The sequence below is a fragment of the Crocodylus porosus genome, unplaced genomic scaffold (assembly GCF_001723895.1).
Source record: "Crocodylus porosus isolate Cpor-Errol unplaced genomic scaffold, CroPor_comp1, whole genome shotgun sequence".
NCBI classification, from domain to species: domain Eukaryota; kingdom Metazoa; phylum Chordata; order Crocodylia; family Crocodylidae; genus Crocodylus; species Crocodylus porosus.
In genome coordinates this window covers 27,012,095-27,035,213 of record NW_017728916.1, presented here as the reverse complement: position 1 = coordinate 27,035,213, position 23,119 = coordinate 27,012,095, and the positions used below count along the sequence as shown (strand labels likewise).

The window sequence follows — 23,119 nt, the reverse complement described above, 5'->3', positions numbered from 1 at the left end:
ATTTGCCTAAGCTTATCTAGCAAGCCACATAGCTTTTCCATAATGGAAGTTGTGCTGTGTTTCCTTATTGGGTGATTCCACAAGGATGAAAACCCTTAATGGGCTCCCCTTTTCTTCTCTGTACTATGCAAATACAAAATTCTTTATGTGAATGCCAGGCTGCCAGCATTATTTGTTATACAAAACACATTCTTCCATTTACTTCAGAGGAGGAAATATGGATAATTACATAGGCAAATAGAAAACAAAAAAGTTTGGACTAGACAGTCCTGACAGGAACTTTCAAAATGCAATTACATGCAGCTGGGCCAGTTGTTCTTCTATTTATTCTTTGACAGGGAGAACACAAACCCGTTATATAAGAATTTTACTGTTCTCCAGTGACTTTTAAAGGAGTTTCCAAAAAGAAATTGTTTCCAATTAAGAAAGTATTTTTGGTTGGCTCCTGGTCTTTATCTGGACTGCACACACCTAGTCTGAGTTGGATAAAGCTCATATTCTTAGGTACTGACATGTCAGAGTATAAAGCTTGCTTTTTCACTTAGCTACCACCATGTCTGTGTGGAGTACATGATCCCTGGTATAAACTGGAGTAGTCTGTGGGCTGCTTTAACTTGCAGTAGCTGTTAATAGCAAGAAGTGCTGAAACCATTGTTGAGGGTGAGCACAGTAATCCTGGCTACACCCACAATTGTCCAACCATTCCCCTTATATCATCTTGCATTCCTTTCTTACTTTTGTCCTTGTCTGTCTGACCAGGTTCTCTTCTAGGACTTTCTTCCTCTAGTTGAACAAGTACCTACTACATTTTTGGTGCTAATGCAATAAAAAATAAAATGCACAGTGATAAAACAGCCTGGAATATTAGTGACAGAAAGCTATTACTATCTGATAGCACTTTGGTGTCCATGAAATCTGTCTATGATCTAAATCTGCTTTCTTACTGAATAAGGGTCCCCATCACAATAAGAACATGTCATCTGGCACTAATTTGCAGTTTCTTCTTTTTTTTCAGAAGAGAGGCCAAAATTCAAATACCTCTGGAGATTGGACTCCCATGGGAGTGTCTCTAGGGCAGGATGATAATATTTTTCCAAGAAGTGGGATGCATGTGTGTTAAATTCACTCAAAGTGAAACGCAGAATTTGTTATTTACAAAGAAATTGGAGACCACTTTATTGAGTTGTTACAAAAATACTTGCAGGGGAGGGGGATAGCTTGGCACTATTGTGTGGTTTGTCATTAACTTTAAACAGAGCCAACAAGGCTTTTCATAGTTTCATAGTTGGTAGGGTTGGAAGGGACCTAAGCAGATCATTTTTTAATGCAGCTTTTATTCTTCACTGAATTGCCTGAGCAACTGAGGAGCCTCACATAGGTGGAGAATTTAATTTGTTAGTGGTGGGTGTACACATGCACTTTAATGTGCATTCGCCTATTTTAATGTGCACTAAAGTGTCACTAAAAATCTGTGCTTAGTTAATGCACATTCAAATAGGAGAATGTGCATTGTGTCATTTAAAAACCATGCTCTGTAGTGAATGTACATTAAGACAGACTGATGCACATGTTCCTAGTACCTCACAGTGGAGGCATTAGATTTAATGTGCATTAACTAAAATGTATTAATATATGTGTAGAGGTGTCCACTTGCTTCTCTGCTGGACACGTAGGATTTCCTCAGCCTTCCCTTTGTAACCAAAGTGTGGAAGGACCTTTCTCACTGGTAGTAGGTGTGTCCATATGAGTGACAGACTGACTACTCCTCATTTTGCAGCAGGGAGAGAAATGATCATCCTGGAGATGAGAAAAAGATTTGTTGTTCTTCCCATGGAAGGACTTTAACCGTGTTGAAGAGGAACTTCTGCTCTGAGACACTTCTCCCCTATCCAGAAGAAAGATACCAGGGGGACAGCCAAAGAATGCTCAGTTTCCTAACAAAAAAAAAACCTGCATAGGGAAATGGGCTGTACCGGGGACCAGTTACTGAACAGATCCTTTAATACGTCTCTTTCTTAGATAGGTGGGGACCAAACAATGGGCCATGATGCCTTCTCTACTCACACAGACTGAATGACTTAAATGGAATGGTGCCAATGATGCTTTTTGGCCTAGAAGAGCACCCATTCCAGATGTATGGATAAGGCAGTAGCCAAGGGATCCTAAAGAATAAGTCTTTTTTTGGTAAAGAAACTAGCGAGTTAATAGTCAATATGGTTTCTGTTTTACCGTTTATAGGACTCCAAACGTTTTGAAGGAATTGATGCTGATTTTAAAGAACTGGCCTATGATGCTAAGAAAACTCCAAATGTAGTTGAGGCTACCAACAAGCCAGGTCTATATGAAGAACTGGAGGATATTCAGAGCAGGTGGGCTACCCTTTTCTCTGCTGGCATACAGTGCTGGGTTTAGCAAAATTAAGTTGACATACCCTGTACTCTTAGATCTCTTTCCTGGACTGAGGTTGGCTGAAAACAGACTGCCCATCTCAATAATTAACTTATTCATTATTTTTTATTTGTGACAATAATTTATAACCCCAAAACTTGTTATCTCAGTGTTAAGGCTGAGCATTCCTGTTTATAAGAGGCAAGAAATTGATAAGGTTTTAAGTGCAATGTGAGCTCACTTATCTCATATATATTTTATATTAGGTATATATTTAGCGATCTAACAAATAATAAAAAATACACACATTTCATAGTTTCGTAGTAGCTAGGGTCAGGAAGGACCTGAACAGATCATCTAGCCTGACCCCCAAGCATGACTGAGTCAGTGTTCATTTGACATCCATAATTACTAGGTATTTAAATTCACAGCCTTAATATTGCAAAGCTGTCTTTGATGCACAAAACTAGATACTCTGAGGAATCATGAAATGCACTGGAACAGATAAATATACACTTCACATTTAACATAGTGGTAGTTTGGTTGGAAAATGCACATTTAAAAACTTAGAGCATAGAGAGATGCATTTTTAACAGTGTGACTAGTATAAAAATAGTAGGAGACGTGTGATGTAAATCCCTAAACTAGGGTAACTTTACCCAGTCTGGTATAGAAATTAAAATAAACATGTTGAGTTACAAAAGCTGTATGTTCCTCATGAGGACTAGCTACATGCTATGCACGAGCTTTATACATATAGCTATTTTAGTTGTGAATCCAAAAATGTAATGAGTGTTATTTAAAGGGGTTTTTTTGTTTGACTAGTTGAGTTTTTCATATTCAAGGTCACTGAATGCAAATTGTTAAATGGGTGGGGAGCAGTGTCTGGAAGCAGAATGGGCAGGCAGGGCTGGGGCTGGGATTGGGATTGCAGGGCTATGATAGTGCGGGGCTGGGACCTGAGGCAGAGCCGTGATCCACTCCCCATGCACACCTGCCTGTGGAACTGGCGCTTGTGACAGGGGTATGCGGGCAGCAGATTGTGATTCTGCCCTGTACTGTGGTCCTGCACTGTCACTGCCCTGTGAGCCCGGATCCCAGCCCTGGCCCTGCCCACCCTTCCTGCTTCTGGATGCCACTCCTGCCCATCCATGGCCTGTCCCATTCACCTGGCCACGCAGCCTTTCTGTGTGGGTCAATGGCTGGTTTCTGTGGAGATCCCTCCCACCTGCTCTGTCTCGTGCCCCCAGAAGTTGGTGCAGGGCAGAAGGGAAAGGGTGTCCAGGCAATGTGTCCAGAGACTGGCAGCAGCAGCTAGAAGGAACTACTGCTGTGAGGGCTGCTGAGAAGTGAGTCTGGCTGCCATGCCACCCTAATCCTGCCACGTGCCTGAGGGTGGCAGAACTGGCTGCATGCATCATGGCCCAGATTCCCCGCTATGCCTGGGCTGGGTGGGGCTGAGGGATGTGCTGCATGTCAGACAAAATCCCTTGGCAGGCTGTGTACAGCCTGTGGGCTGTATTTTGCCCAGACCTGGTATAATCCTCTGAGTACCTTACACATGATATCAATAATGATCGTTAAGACCCTTGCAGACATGAAATTTGTTTCTGGTGTCAGAACTGTATTTGTTCATCTGACCTGCAGTGCTAAATACTAATGGAAACATGTCTATTTATTCTGGACTGTATTTCTCTGCTTTGTTTCCCTAGATTGTCTCTGTGTGAGAAAGCCTTGGCTGAATATTTAGACACCAAGAGATTGGCCTTCCCCAGATTTTACTTCATTTCTTCTGCAGACTTATTAGACATTCTTTCCAATGGCACCAACCCACAACTAGTAAGTCTTATATGGTTTATCTTTTTATTTCCAAATTTATATTAATAATGTCATAGTGGACTAGACTTCAGAATGTTCTTGTAGCTTATTGTAGAATGAAATAATGTGTTTATTCTCCATTAGTGTAGATATTAATGACAATTTGTATATATTTGTTCTTAATTTATAACTGTCCATTAGATGGCAGCATATGCATTATTTTGTCTTGTCTAAATATTGGTATTCCAGATTGGTCTGGCAAAATTTCACTAACCATGACCAGTGTATATTTTTGACAGCATAAGAGGCATGCATTGAGTTTTGAAGAAAAGCATTTTCTTTAAATATCTTAGTTCAAATACTCCCCAGGAATACCTAACCCCTGGATACCTAACCAGAGAATCTTGATATTTTCAGAAAATGCTGAGCACTCCCCCTTTAAGAGACACAGATTGGGCAGTCTGAAATGGAGACACCTGAACTGTCAAATCACTTTTGAAAGTTTGCTGGAATATCACTTAGCAGAATTCATTGGTGACGTGTAGGGGGTGCATGCAGGTGCACATGCATCACCTGAGATTGGCCATGCCCTCCCTGAGAGAAGTGCCAGCAGCACTTCCGGGTTTGCCGCCAGGCAACCTGGCCGTAGGCTGCTGCAGCAGGGGCGAGGGGAGCACTGGGCTCGCAGCTGGCTCAGCACAGTAGGCAGGTAGGTAAGATTTCTTCAGGGGAGATGGGGGACAGGAGTGGAGATCATGCCACCCACAGTGCAGGGCGTAGTCGGGTAGGGGCAGGAGTGAATCATTTACCCCCACCCCTGCCCCACTCCCTGATGCACTGTGGGGATTGTCCACTGGGCTGGGTCATGGGGCAATTGGAGCCCGGTGGCTCCCACCACTGGTCACACTGCAGGGGAGCCGGGGGAGGGGTGGCACATTCCCCCAGCCCCTTGGCTCCAATGCACCGTGGACCTGGACGAGCCGCTGGGCTCTGATTACCCCACGACTTGGCCCGGTCAGGGCCCCATTCACGGTGAATGGGGCCCTGGCCAGACCAGCTAATAGAACACGTGGAGCCCGGTGTTCTTTTCAGGGTGGGCTGCAGCTGCCAGGTGAGCTGGGCTCTGCCTGCTCCGTGCTTCGCTGCAGCCTTTGAAAGTGGCAGCTGCACAGGTGCAGCAGACCCCAGCTCCAGCCCCAAACCCGATCCCTGCCTGGTGCCAGCCCCAGTCTCATTCCCTCCCCACCATGACCCCTTCCCCTCCCCCGCCCCTTCCCTCACAGACTTTTGCATGGGGAGAGGGTGCGCATGTGGCCACACACAGCCCCCTCCAGCCCCAGCCCCCCAGTCGGTGATCGGCTGCTGGGGGACCCCTTCCCCTGGTGGGTGATCAGCCACTGTTGCCCCTGCAGTATTAGGAGGCACCAGTCGCCCATGGCAGAATTCATACTTCTGGGTTTTTGCTTCTGACTAACAGACTGGTGAAAGTCCTTGGTGGAAGTCCCTAGGCTCTTCAGTTTGACTCTTGAAAGCAGTGATAGTGGGAAAGGGACAAGATATTGGTCACATTGTGCCACTTTTGGTACATTGATAGCTGAAGTTGATGGCAGTGAACTATGGCTTTTTATTTTACCTAGTTACCTCATAAGAGAAAGGGCCAAGGCGGGCAGCACCAGGATGCTATGCAGTTCCTACAGTGCTGCCGAAGGGACTGGCTTCAAGCAGTGCTGCACTGAAATTATCAGATTTTCCTTTCTGCATCTGTATGTATATGTATCATAGGTTATGGTGGCAATCGTGGTTGCTGTTATAAACTCCTATGTACCCTTTTTTTTTTCAAGTGACAATTCAAGTTGTTTCATATTGGCAAGAAAACTTCTTTGTGACTTCAGTTGGCTCAGGGCTGGGGTGATACTATACCCAGGGCATTGTATGTCCCTACATTGTCTGATATGTTCAGTTCTCCTTGCACTTCCTAGTGTATATCTGGAAAACCAGTACTAGCAAGGATATAAAAGCTAGTGATGATTTTTAGATTTAAGGCATCCAAAGGTATAAAAGTAACTAGGGTCGAGTCCACTTTTCTTGCAGGTAGGGAATATACTTGAGCACATTCAGCAGAAGAGTAATAGAGTGGCTCCAGGACCTGTCTTGTAGTGGGAGGAAACTGTTTGGGAAGCAAGTGGATTAATTTTCTTTCTGGGAACCTCTCCTACAAAGTCAAAGGGACTCAAAAAAAAAAAATGACTGGAGTCAGGTGGTGATACTTCGAAGAGGTTGTCCTGCAGCCACACCATTATTATTGCCCTGACTGGTTAAAAATGAGTCTGAGGAGTCCCATCAATTCATGGAAGTCCTTCTTCACAAAGCAGTGTTTCTAGAAACAGCAACAGAAAGGGCCACACCGTGAAGACATTTAACTGCACAAAATATTGCATCAGACAATAATATGAATACTGGGATAGAGCAATGAAGAACCACATTATAGAGCAGTGGTTCTCAACTTTTTGAGACTCAAGATACCTGCTATTTTAAGGAGCGAGAATGCTGCAGTTAGGACCCAGGGCAGCTGAATAGAGGCTAGTTTCAAGAAAGCAGGCAGCCGGGCATCCCTGCCACTGAGGGAGCTGCATTAAAAAAAAAAAAAAAAAGTCAAAAGACTACTGGTTAACACAGGCTGACTGTGGCAGAACTTGTAGCCAGGAGGCCAGTTAGCTAAGAGGAAGTATCTGTCAGCAAAGAAAATGGCAGCAAGCTGCAGGCAGAGACCAGACCTGGGCGGTCAACTCACCCAGGGAGTGGAAACGGAGCAGGAAACTGCACCAGAGCAGACAGTGAGGCAGCCTAAAAGCAAAGGGCTACGGACTGCTGAACTAAGCCCGAGCTGGGAAAGCAGGCAGGTCAGCAGACACCTGTGGGGGAGGCTGCAGCGTCAAATGACCTGATGAGCTGGGCTTAGGAGGCCCATAAAGCCAGTGCCTGAAAGCAAACAGGTAGTCTGGCCCTTCAGGCTGCAGGAGAAGAAGCTTGTGGAAGGAATGCTACAAGGGAATGCCTGGAGGACTGCTGAGCTGCCTTGAAGGTACCAGTAAGGTTCTGAGGTCTTGCTGGAGAGAGGGTGAGAATGTAGCCTGGAGCTCAGGGAAGCCTGGTGCATACAGCTAGTGAGGTAGGATTTATGTTTGGACCCAGTGTGAGGATAGTTTGAGTAACAGTCAGAGGGCTGTTGTACTGTTTAAACTGGAGGTTTGGGTGGAAATATGAGGGATGGTTTGAAGATCCCAGTAGGATTCAAGGTGCACTTGACTGCCTTGAGGCCTGGCACCTTTGAAAGGATTTCAAGGCATCGTAGAGTTCCACGGCACCCTGGTTGAGAATCATAATTATAGAGGATGTTGCACCAGCTTTTTTTTTTCTGTTTTAAGAAATTATTTTAACAGTACTGTTGAGGGTTCAGGGTAATTCACTCTACACAGTCTTTCACTCCTTTTATAGGCTCCTTGCCCTTACTATTCTGGAGCAAGCTCCCTCTTACTACTGGAGCTAATCATAGTTTCATAGTAGCTAGTGTCAGGAAAGACCGGAACAGATCATCCAGCCTGACCCCCTGCCACAAGCAGGAATGAATGCTGAGTTCACAAGACCCCAGATGGGTGATCATCCAACCTCCTCTTGAATTTGCCCAAGGTAGGGGTGAGGACCACTTCCCTGGAAAATTGGTTCCAGATTCTGGCCACCCTAACTGTAAAAAAATTGCCTCCTGGTCTCTAACCTAAACCTATTTTCCATCAGCTTATTACCATTGTTCCTACTCACCCCAGGTGGTGCTGGGGAGAAAAGGGCTCTACCTATTTCATGTTGATCTCTCCTGATGAGTTTGTAGGCAGCCACCACGTCCCCTCTCAGCCTCCTCTTGCTGAGGCTGAACAGGTTCAGGTCCCTCAGTCTCTTCTCATAGGACCTGTCCTGGTGCCCTCTCACCAAGTGAGTGGCCCTCCTCTGAACCCTCTCCAGGTTGGCCACATCTCTTTTGAAGTGCGGCGCCCAGTACTGGATGCAGTACTCCAACTGTGGCCTGACAAAAGTTGCATAGAGGGGGAGGATCACCTCTCTGCACCAGCTTGAAATGCATCTTTGGATGCATGACAAGGTAGGGCTGGCCTTGCTGGCTGTGGTCTGGCATTGGTGGCTTATGTTCATCTTGGAGTCAATAATGACTCCAAGATCCCATTCCGCCTCTGTGCTTTCAAGAGGGAAACTCCCCAGCCTGTATGTATGCTGTGGATTCCTTCTCCCAAGGTGCAGCACCCTGCATTTGTCTGCGTTGAACCCCATCCTAGTCTCGTCTGCCCACTTTTGTAGTCTGTGTAAATCTATTTGCAGTCTCTCTCTCATTTCAAGTGTGTCCATCTCGCCCCACATCTTAGTGTTATCAGCAAACTTGGACAGCGTGCTTTCCACCCCCCATCCAAGTCGCTGATGCAGATGTTAAACAGTGCGGGCCCAAGGACCGAGCCCTGGGGTACCCCACGGCTCACCTCTTGCCAGGTTGAGTACAACCTGTCCACCACTACTCTCTGAGTGTGCCCCGTCAGCCATTTTTTTACCTATCCAACCATGTAGGCATCAATACCACAGTTGCTTAATTAATTGATGAGGATGGGGTGAGAGACAGTGTCAAAGGCCTTCTTAAAGTCTAGAAGGACTATATCCACGATGACACCATCATCCAAGGATTTAGTCACCTGGACATAAAAGGCAACCAGGTTGGTCAGGCAGGACCTGCCTTTGATGAACCCATGCTGATTGCCTCTGAGCATGATCTCCCCTGCTCCTTGATGATTCTCTCCAAGATCTTTCCAAGCACTGAGGTGAGGCTTACAGGCCTATAGTTACTTTGGTCCTCCTTCCTCCCTTTTTTGAAAATTGGGACCACATTAGCCAGTTTCCAATCCCCCGGCACCTGGCCAGATAACCACGAGTGCTCATACTGCCAGGCTAAGGGCTCCGCGATGACCCCTGCCAGCTCCCTCAACATCATCGGGTGGAGGGCATCTGGACCTGCAGATTTAAAAATGTCTAGCCCTTCCAGAAGATCCTTAACTACATCTGCACTGACAGACCTATCCCCGAGATTGTCCCTACCTCTGGTAGGTGGGATGTCCCAGTCCCTGTTCAAGAAAACAAGCAAAGAAATTTAAAAATACCAGCTTTCTTGTCTGGTGTAGCCACAAGATTACTGTTTGCATCTTTCAGGGGCCCTACATTGCCTGGTGCCATCTTCTTGCTCCCAGCTTACTTGAAAAAGGACTTTTTGTTGTCCTTAATCCTGGACGCTAGCCTGAGTTCTGTCTCTGCCTTGGCCTTCCCAATAGCCCTCCTATGCTCATGTGCCGAGGAGGAGTACTTGGTGATAGCTCCTCCCTTCCAGTGGTTGTATGCCCCTCTTTCAGTCCTCAGGCATTGCTGAATGCCTTTGCTGAGCCAAGGGGGTTTCTGAGCACTCTTACCCCCCTTGCTTCTCTCAGGGACTGTTACCCTTTGGGCCTGGAGGATCGCCCCCTTAAGGTATGACCATCCCTCATGGATTCCCATCTCCTCTACCTTCTGGGCTTTCAGTGCCTTCCCCACTAGTCTCCTAAGCTCATTGAAGTTGGCCCTTCTGAAGTCGATGGCATTGGCCTTGGTGTAAGCCCTTGACACCCTCTGTTGGATAGTGAAATCCAGCAGGTGATGATCGCTATTGCCCAGGTGGTCAAGAACCTGCAGTCCTCTCACCAGGTCATCCCCCCATGGCCAGGACCAGGTCCAGCAAGGTGTTACTCCTAGTGGGGCTGTACACTTCCTGGATAAGGTGAAGGTCCTGTAATACAACCAGGAACCTACATGAGCAGTCAGACCTAGCTATCTGCTCCTCTCAGCAAATGTCTAGGTAGTTTAGGTCACCCATGACAATAACATCCCTTGACCTAACCACCTTCATAAGCTGACTAGAGAAGTCCTGGTTCAGCTCTTCCCCCTGGTTGGGTGGTCTGTAGTAGACAGCCATCATAAGGTCTCTTTCGCCATGCCCCCCTTGTACTTTGACCCATAGTGTCTCTGCCCGACCCTCCTCTAACCCAGAGCTAATCATTGATGATGTGAGCAGCCAACCTAGAGGAAAAGATACATCTGCCCTTAAGGGAGAGGTGAAGCCCATCCCACCCTAGCACACCCTCCATACAAAAACATGGGTCGTTGTCAAAAAACCCAAAGCCTGCCTTGTGGCACCAGCTCCAAAGCTGCTGGTTAACCACATCAGTGCAGGCCTCATGACGCCTACCCTGTCCACTTACCAGGAGAATAGAGATAAATACCACCTGGGCTGCCGTCTTCTTCAATTGGTGTCCCAAGGCCTTGTAGTCATGCATGATGTTATGCGGCTTGCCCGTGGATGCATCATTTGTACCCACATGGACCACAACCAGTGGGTAGTAGTCAGAGGTCTTGATGATTTTAGGGATGGTCTCTGTGATGTTGCGAAACCTTGCTCCGGAGATGCAGCAGACCTGCCATGACCAGGGCTCCGAATGACAGATTGAACCATTGGTTCCCCTCAAGATGGAGTCCCCAATGACCAGAACTTTATGACTCCTTCTTCTTGGGGTGTGCCTCTTCTGAGTCTGTGATATAGGTCGAGCAGCTTCAGTTTCTCTGGGGACCTGTTCTTCTGCCTCCTCCTCCAGTGAGGCCAGGGCCGCATACCTGTTCCCAAGGGGTGTCTGGGGAGCAGGCACAGCAGTTGTACGAGCTGTCCTGGCCTTGACAGGAACCTGCTGCCACTGATTAGTTGGGCGTTGTGCACGTGGGGTCTCTCTGCTGGATTTCTATCCCTGCAGACAGGGGAAATGCATATCAATTTCATCTTCTGCCGCCGGGATCCCTTGCAGCATGCTCACCTTGGCTTGGAGCTCTGCCACCTGCCCCTCCAGAGCCTGAAGGCACTCACAAGAGGGGCAGGCGTGGGAGGTACCAGACCTCAGCCCCACCCCCAGGGATCCCACCCAGCCACCCCCACAGCTCAGGAGCCAGGTGGTCACCAGGCCCCCAAGGGCTCCGTCTGGGTGGAAGCCTCAGAGGAGCCCTGGAAGGGCGGCACCACAGGGGCAGGGCCCCTGGCAGCACTGAGTCGTCACCATGGCTTACAGGTAGTTGTTACCTCTCTCCTTGTTTGTGGAGCCTCCTCCCTCCTGAGGAGGACTCTCTTGCTGCCCTGCCTGCTTCCCGCACCTTCTCTCTGCAGAAGTATAGGCCTCAACTCCAAGTTCTAGGGCCCCTGGCCATGGTTTCTCCCTTTTCTTTGCCCTGAGCTTGAACATCTACTGGGCCACAGCTTTCCTTCTTGGTCAGGGCAAAGCTGTCCTCTTCTAGTTCTCACTCAGGACACCCTGGCCCCTACGTCTTGCTCTCTTGACTTTGGCCCAAGTTTAAACAGCTGCTGGGTCACAGCTTTGCCTATGCCTCCTGCCCAAGACAAAGCTGTTCTCTTCTAATTCTTACTCTGGACCCCTTGGCCCTAGGTGTTGCTCTGTTCAGAAAGGCCACACTTTTTCCCACCTAGGGATCTCCCTTTTCCCTGGAACCGCCTCCCATTGGGACCTGGTATAATGCACCCCATCCTGCACTTCTTCCCAGGTACAGGCCTCCATTTTAAAGTTACTTCTCTTTCAGTGAATTAAGATGGGCCTTCCCCTTATTCTGTACCCATCCCAAAGTCCCTTTGGTTGTAAAGCAATCAGGGTCCCACATGGGTCTCTGTACAGTCGTCATTATACCAGGCAGTCTCTCTGTCCATTTTTACCCAAATGACCCTGCCTTACAATATCTGTCCATTCAACCTGGCAACTGCCTGAATGGCTGGGACCTTCAAATGTAACTGTCCCAGGTTTTCCTAAGCCTGTCCCTCCAAAGGTCCACATAAGTCACTGTAGTTGCTTGTTGGAAGATTTGCTTTAACTTCCTGCAGCTGATGCTGGAGCACAGGTTCTTTAGAAACATGGTGGCTCCAATGTTGCCAGCCTTCTGCACTGGCTTCCTCTTGGGCTTCCAGATCTCTCACCAGTTTCCAGTTTCATCTCTTTCGTGCTTGGCCTCAGTCCTTTTTCAATTATTCCTGGGATTTTGTCCACCCCTGTCCCTGGCTCAGGACTGCTAGTGGGTCTCTTGTGACTTCCCTAGTGTTTGTTCCAGCTAGGGCCTACTGATCCCCTTCTTGGCCTGCAGGCTGCTCTGTCTCTTCGTGGGGCCCCATCTCAGGTTGGGGGCTCCTTAGGCCTCCACCTCTGTCTCTTTGTGCTCGCAGAGGTGCCACTCAGTCTTAGTCAGCTCTTCTAGCTTCTCCTGAAAAGCCTCCTACTGGGCACTGAGTTCAGGTTGTTAGACAGACCTTTGCCATCAATTAGATTTATAGACTCATAGATGTTAGGGTCAGAAGGGACCTCAGTATGTCACTGAGTTGGACCTCTTGGCCTGGGCAGGAAGGAGCGCTGGGGTCAGATGACCCCAGCTAGGTGCTTGTCCAGTCCCCTTTTGAAGACCCCCAGGGTAGGGGAGAGCACCACCTCCCTTGGAAGCCCATTCCAGATTCTGGCAACCCTTACTGTGAAGTTCTTTCTAATGTCCAAACTATATCTGGTCTCCATCAATTTGTGGCCATTGTTCGTAGTTACTCTAGGGGGGTGCCCTAGTAAATAGAGCATCTCCTATTCCCCACTGTCCTCCCCTGATAAATGTATAGGCAGCTGGGCCTTGCCTGCAGGCCTTTGACCATATGAGTGGCCCTCCACTGAACCCTCTTAAGATTCTCCACATCCCTCTTAAAGTGCGGCACTCAAAACTGGACTCAGTACTCCAACTGCATAGAGGGGAAGCATCACCTCCCTGGACCTGTTCATCATGAATCTGCTAATGTATGACACAGTGCGGTTAGCTTTACTGATCACTTCATCACATTGATGACTCATGTTCATCTTTGAGTTGACTATGACTCCAAGATCCCTTTCTCCTGCTGTGCTGCTGAGAGGGTCATCCCCCAGCCTGTAAGTGTGTTGGTGGCTCTTCTTACTCAGCTGAAGCACTTTGCACTTGTCTTTGTTGAACTGCATCCTGTTTTATTCTGCCCATTTTTCCAACTTGTCCAGATCCAGCTGGAATTGTTCCCTACCCTCTGGTTTGTTAACTGTGCCTCATAATTTGGTATCATCTACAAACTTGGACAGGGTGCTCTCTATGCCCTTGTCCAAGTCATTGATGAAGACATTGAATAGCACTGGTCCAAGGACTGAGCCTTGCAGGACTCCACTGCTCACATCTTTCCAGGTCAGTTATTGACTCGTCCATCACCACTCTCTGGGTGTGACCCCAATCCAATTTGCCACCCACCTGGCTGTGTAATCACCTACATCACAGCCTGTCAGTTTATTTACAAGAACAGAATGAGATACCATATCAAAGGCCTTCTTAAAGTCTAAGTAGATGACATCTACCTCCACTCCTGTGTCTAAGCATTTTGTTGACCTGGTCATAAAAAGAAACAAGGTTAGTCAGGTAGGATCTACCTGCAATGAATGCGTGCTGATTTCCTTTCAGCATTATTTCCCTTGCTGGGATTCCAAAAATGTAATCCTTATTGATTTCTTTTTTTTTTTTTCCGCAGTTTTCCCAAGGAGAGAAGTGAGACTAACTGGCCTAGTTTCCCAGTTCCTCCCTCCTCCCCCTCTTGAAAATAGGGACTACACTGGCCCTTTCCCAGTCCTCTGGGACCTGACCAGAGCACCCTGAGTGCTCAAACAGCTGTGCTAGGAGCTTTGCTATGACACCGGCCAGTCCCTTCAGCACCCTTGGATGAAGTTCATCTGCGCCCACTGATTTGAACACATCCAGCCCCTCCAAGTGCCCCTTCACTAAGTCTGTGCTAACAGGAATACAGATGCAAAGAACTCATTGAAGAGCTCAGCTTTGCCCCCACTCTGTCACCAGTTGCCCTAGTTTGTCTTGTAGAGGTCCTATGCTACCCTGCATCTTCTTTTTGTTCCCTATATCCCTGAAGAGGGAATTTTTGTTGTCCTTAATTTTTGTCGCCAGCCTAAGTTCTAATCCTTCTTTGGCATTTCTAACTGATTCCCTGCAAGTGTGAGCTACCAGGAAGGTATATTCCTCCTTGGTAGCTACCCCCTTTTTCTGTAGCCTGTATACCTCTTTCTTTGCCCTTAGGCTTTCCTGGATTTCCCTGTTCAGCCAAGAGGGCTTCTTGGCCCCTTTGCCCCCTTTTATGTGCAATTGTCTCCTTCTGTGCCTATAGGATCACTCCCTTGAGGAACGACCATCCTTTCTGGACCCCCATTTTGCCAATGCTCTTGAGCTTTAATGCCTCACTGATCTCCTGAGCACACTAAAGTTAGCCTTTCTGAAGTCTTGCACTTCAGCCCTGCTGGTTAGTTTACTCACCCTTCTCCAAGTAGTGAATTCAGTCAGTTGATGGTCACTGTCCCTTAGGTTACCTTGTTCCTGCAGGTTCTCCACTAGGTCATCCCCTGTAGACCACACCAAGTCCAGCAAAGTGTTCCCCCTAGTGGGCTTGTATAACTCCTGCATTAAGTGGAGGTCCTATATGCAGATTAAAAACCTATGTGAGCAGTTAGATTTGGCTGACTGCTCCCCCCAGCAGATGCCAGGGTAGTTTAGGTCACCTATGACAGCCATATATCTTGACTGTACAGCCTCTGATTTCTGTCTGGAGAATTCCAGGTCTAGCTCATCCTCCTGGTGTGGCACTCTATAGTAGACCCCCACTACTAAGTGCCTTTCTCCCCTTCCTGACCCCCTTGTATCCTGATCCACAGTACCTTGTTTTGGCTCTCCTCTGATCCTATCCTGATTATAGAGGTTGTATATTGTTCCTTAACACAGAGAGCAACAACCCCCCACTTTTCCCCACTCTATCCCATCTTTACAACCTGTAACCCTCAATGCCTACTGCCCAATCATGGAGTAGGATCCCACCAGGTTTGAGTGAGTTACAGCAGATTGCAGTTGTTGCCTGCAAGCAGGAGTGCAAGTTCCTCCTGTTTGTTCCCCATGCTCCTGGCATTAATGTTGAGATATTTAAGCCTCCCGATTGGGTGCCCTTGGTACCCCCCGTCCTGATGTCTCTCAGGCCCCTTGGTGCTTACCTTAGTGTTTACCTGGGCTTATCCAGTGCACTGCTCATGGCTCGCTGATCTTAGGTTCTCCTTTGTCCTCTGCTTCCCCGTCCCTTGAGAAACCTGTTTTAAAGCCCTTTGGAGGAGATCAGCCAACCTGTAAGAGAACAGACTTTACCTTTAGAAGAGAAATGAAGACCATCTTGTCCCAGGATGCCTCTCTCATGGAAGTGCAGATTGTCGTTGTAGAAGCCAAAACCCACATGATGGCACCAACTTCAGAACTGCAGGTTGACTTCCCTCATGCAGGCGTCCTGATGCTGATGGTGACTGCTGACTGGAAGGATGGACAAGAAGACCACCTGTGCCCCCACCTTCCTAAGGCTGACCCCCAGAGCCCTGTAGTCACTCATGACACAGTCTGGATTACTCCAGCCGCATCATTTGTACCCACAGGGACAAGGAACATGGGGTAGTAATCAAAGGGCTGGATGAGGTTGGGAATCCTTGCAGTGATATCCCAGATCCTGGCTCTGGGTAGGCAGCAAACCTCCTGTGCCATGGGATCTGGTCCACAGATGGGCCTCTCTGTGCCTCTTAAGAGGGAGTCACCCACCATGATGATCTGGCATCTCTTTCTCCAGTTATTTGGTTGTTGCTCAGCCTGCCTGGTGTTTGTTGCTGATGTGTCTTTCCCTGCAGCTTCCTCTGCTGCATCATCCTCCAGTGCTGCCAGGGCTTTGTATCTATTACCCAGTTGTGCTGGGGAAGCATTCACAGCTGTACACTGTCTAGCTATGAAAGTGACTGTCCTCCATCCAGCTTTCCTGGGACTCTCTCACGATGTTTCTGCACTAGGTCCCTGGTCCTGCAGAGAATGAAAATATCCATCAATCTTATCCTTTGCAGCCTCAATTCCCCACAGCCTGCTCACCTCTGCCTGGAGTTGCCTTACCTGCCCATCCAGTGCCTCAATCCGGGCACATGTGGGACAGGCAAGGGAACCCCCACACCCCGCACTACCCCCACGCCTCAGGGGTCCCACCAGGCAACCCCTGCAGACAGGGGCCAGGCCAGTGCTGACACATCCAAGGAGCCTGTCTGGGTGGAGGCTTCACAGGAGCTCCAGGCCAGAGGCAGGGTCCCTGGCTGCATGCTGTGTCACCACCTCCATAGTAGCCCCCCTCCTCATTCACCTACCTGAAGTCTGTCAGAAGCTCCCATGTACTCCTACACGGTGTGTACTCCTACCCATGGACTGGCCCACAAATTCATCCCCTGTTGGCAGTCCCTGTTCACTGGATTCCTGGTCGCCTGGGGAGTCTCCTTTTTATACCCTTCCAGGCCTGGGCTGGCTCAGGCCCAGTCAGCAATCCCACAGGGAGCAACAATCAACACTTACTTAGCAGTCAGCACTCACTCCCAGCTTCTCAGAGCACACCCCGCCACCGAACAAACAAACAGCCAGCTAAAACAAAGTTATAGGCAGCTGGATGGGCTTAATCTGGTGTCTCACCTGGCTTCTCTCCTTTTTCCTCCCTTCTCTTGCCTCCAGCAACTGCCTGCAAACTGCCCCCCTGTTGGCAGTTCCTGTTTGTTGGTAGATGTTTCACTGCTAGCTCTCTCCATTTGAGTTCAAGGCATTCTAGCAGTAGTGGCCTCAGTATCTCTCTCACGTTAGCAGCAGCACACAGCATTCCTTCTGATGTTCTGTCTGTGTATACGCTCAACTAAAGCTCCCATCAGTTGCCTGGGTATGTCAAGCACTCCCTCACGTTCCCCCTGCTGGATCCTCATCTCCTTCATTTTGGTGTAACATTGCATATTGCATTGTTCCAGCTCATCCTTCTACCCCAAGTCTTTGTCAAAGGTTTGAGCCAGAGAATATGCCTCCATCTCCTCTCTAGCTTTAGCCTCTGCACAGTCTTTTGCTTGTCCACATATTCCTCCAGCTCCTGCTTGAGATGCTTCCTTTTTTCCATTTCTTTTTTTTCCCTCCCCATAACTCATCATTAGCTATCACCACCTTCCCCTTTAAATGGTGGGAGTGCCCATCCCTCCAGTCAGGTTCTTCCAACTCCTGCAGGGCTTGTCTTATTGCCTACAGGCCTATTAAGATGCCACTGTTCATTCCCAGTTGCTATCCTTCACTTTCAAAGTGCTGGAATTCATTTCAGAACCCCAATGTGCTTTAAATACCTCAGTCCATTTTAACTTTTATATGCTTTATTACCTTCAGGCCCTTAAAATCACCCAGGGCGCTTTTACATGCCTGTGTTCTCAGGATAATTAGCTCTATACACAGTCTTTCACTGTCTTTTTACAGGATAAATTTTTTTTTTTATTGTCTTTACTCCTCCAGGGCAAGCTTCCTCCTGACAGGAGCCAATCAACATGCACCATATACACAGTCTCTAATACACTCATGGTCTCTCCACAACCCATGGTCATCTTCCAAATCACAGGTCAACTTTCAGGATAACAGAACTCATGGAGTGGTCTCCAGGCTCCACCATGAACTAACCTGTTAGCTGTCTTCCTCTCTGCTCACAGGCTCTCTGCTTCCAGGCTCTCAGCTGTCTGCCTACCTCTAGTTCAGGGGTGAGCAAAATATGACTTGTGGGCCAAAGCCAGTCCACCACCTGATTGGATCCAGCTCATGGGCAGGCATCTACCAAATAATTATCTGGCCCATAGCTGTCCCCGTGCCACACTCCCACCTGTGCCCACCAGTTGCCCTGGCTTGCATGCCTGTAGTCTACCCTCAGGATCCTTAAACTGGCGGTTTGCTACGCTGTTATGGGTACATTCCTGGAATTCCTAGGTTTGGTGTTTACTGTTCTCCTCCCCCAAAGGGTAGAGTTCAGAGTATCTCACTGTACTGTGGGAGTCATATCTCAACTGTTACTGCTTGTGCTTTTGAGTTTCCAAATTCTGGAAAGGTATAACAAGAAGTTCTAAAGAACCATGGAGCCTTTTCATTAGTAAGTAACACTGTTGTAGTTAAGGCACAGCCCCAGTTTTTCCCTGTGTGTGGGTACAGATAGGGTGTTGAACCAGGGCTGTGGCTGGTGGCAGCAGTGCTGGGAGCAGAGCGGCAGTGAAATCTGGGGTGGAAGCGGCGTCCTCCTAATGCTGCCAGCAGCCACTCTGACCCCAGCCCCTGCCCCGCCCCACCCTATACGGATCTAGGGAGCACACGCCCCTCTCCTCCTGCCCTCCTGAGGCGCAAGCTATAGTGGGAGCCACGGCTCTGTTTCCCACACCACCACCTGGGCAGCACTTGTTCCACCTGGGTAGCACCTGCCCCTGCCCCCTCCCTCACTGTGGGGGGCATTGATATGCCCCCCTCTCCCTTCCCCCCCTTCCACAACAGACTTACCAGCTGGAGGCAGCTGTATTGGAAATCGGATCAGTATTGGCCAATATGCCTCCTTAAATATCAGCTATCAGTATCAGCCCCCAAAATCTCTATTGTTGCACCCCTAGTTTAGGTTGATCAATGAGTTTCTCATTGTTGTGATATATGAATGTTTGTCTGATCACTAAGTTGGAGTGCCTGACAGGTGATGTAGGATACTGGAGAAAGAACTGAGGGCAACTAGTAATTTTGGAAATCCCAGGTAAACCCATTTTCTCTTATAATTTTGAACAATTGTTTGCAATCAAATATTGTAATGTAACAGCATGGCACTATTATGAAAATATGTGGAACAAAACAATAAAAAGAAAGTTAGCAATAAATGTCAGGATCCTGAATGCTACTTAGAAGTGTTTTAATCCTTTTTCTTTTGAATCAGTGCTTTGTGAATGACTAGATAGATCCTGTTGCTAGCTGGGATACCCTTCTATTACAGAAAAACAAGCTATGTGTCATATGTTCACAAAACTAAGAGTGTTGTGACCCTCAAGTTGAAAGTTCAAGCCTGGAGAGGGGCATTTAATTTTTATTTTAGCTTATTTTTAGTTTATTTTTATATTTTTGTGCCCACTTCACTTCGAATACCTGTTCACGTGCTGCCCTAGCACATGTGCATGGTGAGGGTTTGTGTGGCCCTTGATCACCCCGGAGAAAGCCCCTAAACTCGCCTGCGACATCTTTGAATATATTTCCAGTGGAGGGGACTTCCTCTGTAGGTCCCTCGGGGTTGGTCACTCCTCCCGGCAGATATTTGTGGGGCTCCACCTCCCCTACACCCCTTCCTAACGCCAACCTCTGGTGGGCTATTTGGACACTGGTGCTACTCATAACCAGCACGGGGTTTATTCTCTGTTGCTCGAGGTGCGTCTCCCCAAGTGTAATCCACCCCTTAGCACCAGGGCTGCTCACCGCCTGTGCAGAGAGCCTCTGCAGCCTCCGTTACTGCTTGCTGGTCCAGATACTTTCTTTTGAGCCGGTGCTGCCTGTCATTGGCATGGAGAGCCTCCACAGCCTCTCCAGCTCTCCCTGTTTCTCTTCCAACACTCCCTTTTATCTTTACCGGCTAGTGATTGCACCTGCTGGCTCCAGCTGTATATAGGCATGACTCGTGAACCGTGCGGTCTTCGTTCTTTGTTCCTTCTATGTCTGGTGTCCTGTGGCTAGTAAGTGGTTTCTTTTTTGGGGGGGTTTTCCCCTGGGGGGTATAGCCCCTGTCCCAGGATCCCCTGAGGGGAGGGTATCTAGCTCCCCCACGGTTGTGCCCCTGGGACATAACGCCTCCCTTTAAGATGCCTTGGGGCACTTTGGATTTTTGTTCTCGTATCCTACCTGTCATCCCAGGTGTTCCGCTTGATTGTTGCTTGGCATCACCACATTTGGTCTCGTTTCCACATGTGGATAAGAAATCCGCCACTTTGTTACTTGTTCCTGGTTGGTGTAGTTTATGGAATTTGAATGGCTGAAGTGTGAGGGCCCATGTTGTAATCCGGGCATTATTGGTCTTGGCCATGCTTAGCCATTTTAAGGGGACATGGTCCATTACCAGCTTAAATTCCCTCCCCGTCAAGTAGTACATGACGCCCAGCAGATTGCCAAACATTTCCGCTCTATGGTTGCATACTGTGTTTCTGCAGGCAGTAATTTCTGGCTGATGTAGGCGACTGGCCTCTCTATCCCTCCATCTTCTTGGGTTAGCAATGCCCTGATGGTGGTCTCCAGTGCATCTGTCTGTAATATAAAAGGTTTACAGAAATCAGGTGTGTGTATCATGACATCTTTGCATAGGGCCTTTTTGAGCAATTCGAAGTTCTGTGTCATTTTGTTCATCCATTTTATACTTCCTGCTTGTTGCCCTTTTAAGGCTTCCGTAAGAGGCATTGCTAGTTTAGAAAATCAGGGAACAAACCAGCAGTAATAATTGGTCAGCTCTAAAAAGGATCTAAGTTGTTTGCTGGTCTAGGATGCCTTAAAGTTGTGGATGGTTTCCACCTTGTCAGCTCATGGCCTGGTTGCACCTTGTCCAACCAAAAATCCTAGATATTTGGTTTGTCTCTGAGCCAGCACACATTTTCTTGGCTTCGCCATCATTCCTGTTTTTCTTAGTTCTGACAGTACGGCATGGAGAGCGCTCTTGTGCTGAGCCCAAGTTTGTGTGAACACAACAATGTTGTCAAGGTAGCTGCAGTGTGGTGCCAGGATCTCGTCCATTAGACGCTGGAACGTTGCGGCTGCCCCATGAAGCCTGAAAAGCATGCAGACAAACTCGTATAGGCCCCATGGTGTCCTGAAAGCTGACTTGGGTCAGTCTCTGCTCGCCACAGGGATCTGCCGATACCCCTTTGCCAGGTCGAGTGTTGTGATATATTGGGCATTCCTGATGCATTCCACTAGTTCTGTGGCATGGGGCATAGGGAACATGTCAAAGACCACCATTGCGTTCAATCATTGGTAATCGACACATAACGTCAAAAAGCCGTCTGGTTTTGGGAAGGGGACCAGTGGGCTATGCCATGGACTTCTGGATGGGCATATGATCCCTTGCTCTAGCATCTTTTCAATTTCTTTGTGTGTCTTCCCTGAGAAGTGATGGGGGACCGGTTGCTATCTCTCCCGCACTATGGCTCTTGGTGGTGTCTGTATTGTGTGGTGTGTGTTCTGGACCCACCCAGGTTCTTCTCAGAATACATCTTTAAATTCCTTAACGAGAACCTGCACCTCATACCTTTGTGATGTCGACAGTTCTTCCCTTATTTGGACTCGTTCCTCTGTTCTAGTCATTCCTGTCTCTTGGGTTGCTCCCTGGGGTCCCAGGTCTTCTGTATCCATATCCACAAAAGTTGCCCATCCCTCCAGTTCATGCCATTCATGCAAGAGATTGATGTGATATATTTGTTTCTCACATAGATGGCCTGGTGCCTGAACCTCATAGTCCACCGGGCTCACCCTGCAGGTTATCTCAAATGGGCCCTGCCACTGGGTGAGCAGCTTACTTGAGGATGTGGGCAGCAGAATCAACACCCTCTGTCCAGGTTCGAATTCCCACTCTTTGGTGTGCACATCATACCTCTTTCTGACAATGTTGTGCCTCCTGCATATCATCCTTGGGCAAGTCTCATGCCAGCTGTATCCTTTGTTGGAATTCTTGCCAATATGTGACTGGATCTCTCACATTCCCTGCATCTTGTTCCCAGTCTTCTCTCAGAGCCTGGAGTAGGTCTGTGGGGCAGTGACCTAATACTAGGTCAAAGGGATAATATTTCATTGACTCCTGTGGAGTGTCCTGAAGGACAAACAAAACTAATGGAAGAAGCAGATCCCACTTTCACGGGTCTCCTTGTATACAGTGCTGCAACATTCTTTTTATTGTCTCATTGAGATGTTCTACCAGGACGTTAGTCTGGGGATGGTGCACAGTGTAGGGTGTGGTATACCACTTGTAACACCCTGGACATGAAATTACGCCCCTGGTCAGTGAGGATTTCTTGAGGGGTCTCCACCCTCGCTATCCACAAGGGTGGACTTCTTCCATGATTCATGGAGCCGTTACTGGCTGCAGGGGCATGGCATCCAGATACTGGGTGGCAGTATATATTGATGTCCTGTGCTGCTACGGGGAACTAATCCAACCACATCCATGGCTATCCTTGAAAATGGGATATCAATGATAGGCATGGGTTGAAGTGGGGCCCATACTGGGTGATCCTCCCTGGCCTTCTGACATTTGGGACAAGCTGTGCAATGGTGTGCTGTATCTTTCCTCCAACCTTGGCCAGAAGAACCACTGGCACACTCTACCAGTGGTCTTATCCTGACCTAAGTGTCCTCCCATGGGGTTGGAATCGGCCAATTGCCAAATGACTTGGCAGAAACAGGTGGGTACTACCAGTTGTGTCTTTTCAGGCTCCTGTACCCTTCCAAGTTGTATGTGATATAAGAGTTGGTTCCTTAGCTTGAATCGCAGAGTCCCTTCCAGTGCTGGTGTCTGACTGGCAGTGGTGTTCAGAGACAGTGACCTAAGCCCCTGAAGTTTGGGATCTTCTTCTTGGGCATCCCAAAACTACCAGCTGCTGGCTACATTGTGGAGGTCAATTTCGCCCATCTAGTCTGTTGATGCCTCACTTTCCTCAAGTTCACTAAGCCAGGCTTCATGGTTCCGGGTGTTTCTTCTCTCAGCCTCGGCATCCCTGGCATGGATCTTTGAGAACTCCTTGCACTGTTGTGTAGTGCCTGAAGACTGGAAGAAGGCCAATGTGGTGCCTATCTTCAAGAAAGGGAGGAAAGTGTATCTGGCAAACTATAGGCCCATCAGCCT

At 48.2% G+C, this 23,119-nt stretch overlaps 1 protein-coding gene across 1 annotated transcript in view; it reads left to right on the top strand.

Moving 5' to 3' along the window:
- DNAH9 (dynein axonemal heavy chain 9) overlaps positions 1-23,119 on the top strand; it is a 388,028-nt gene that overhangs the window by 8,271 nt on the left and 356,638 nt on the right. Inside the window, exons 5-6 of the mRNA XM_019536510.1 lie at positions 2,239-2,369; positions 4,101-4,227. Coding sequence (XP_019392055.1) covers positions 2,239-2,369; positions 4,101-4,227 — 258 coding nt within the window. The remainder of the gene's footprint in view (positions 1-2,238; positions 2,370-4,100; positions 4,228-23,119) is intronic.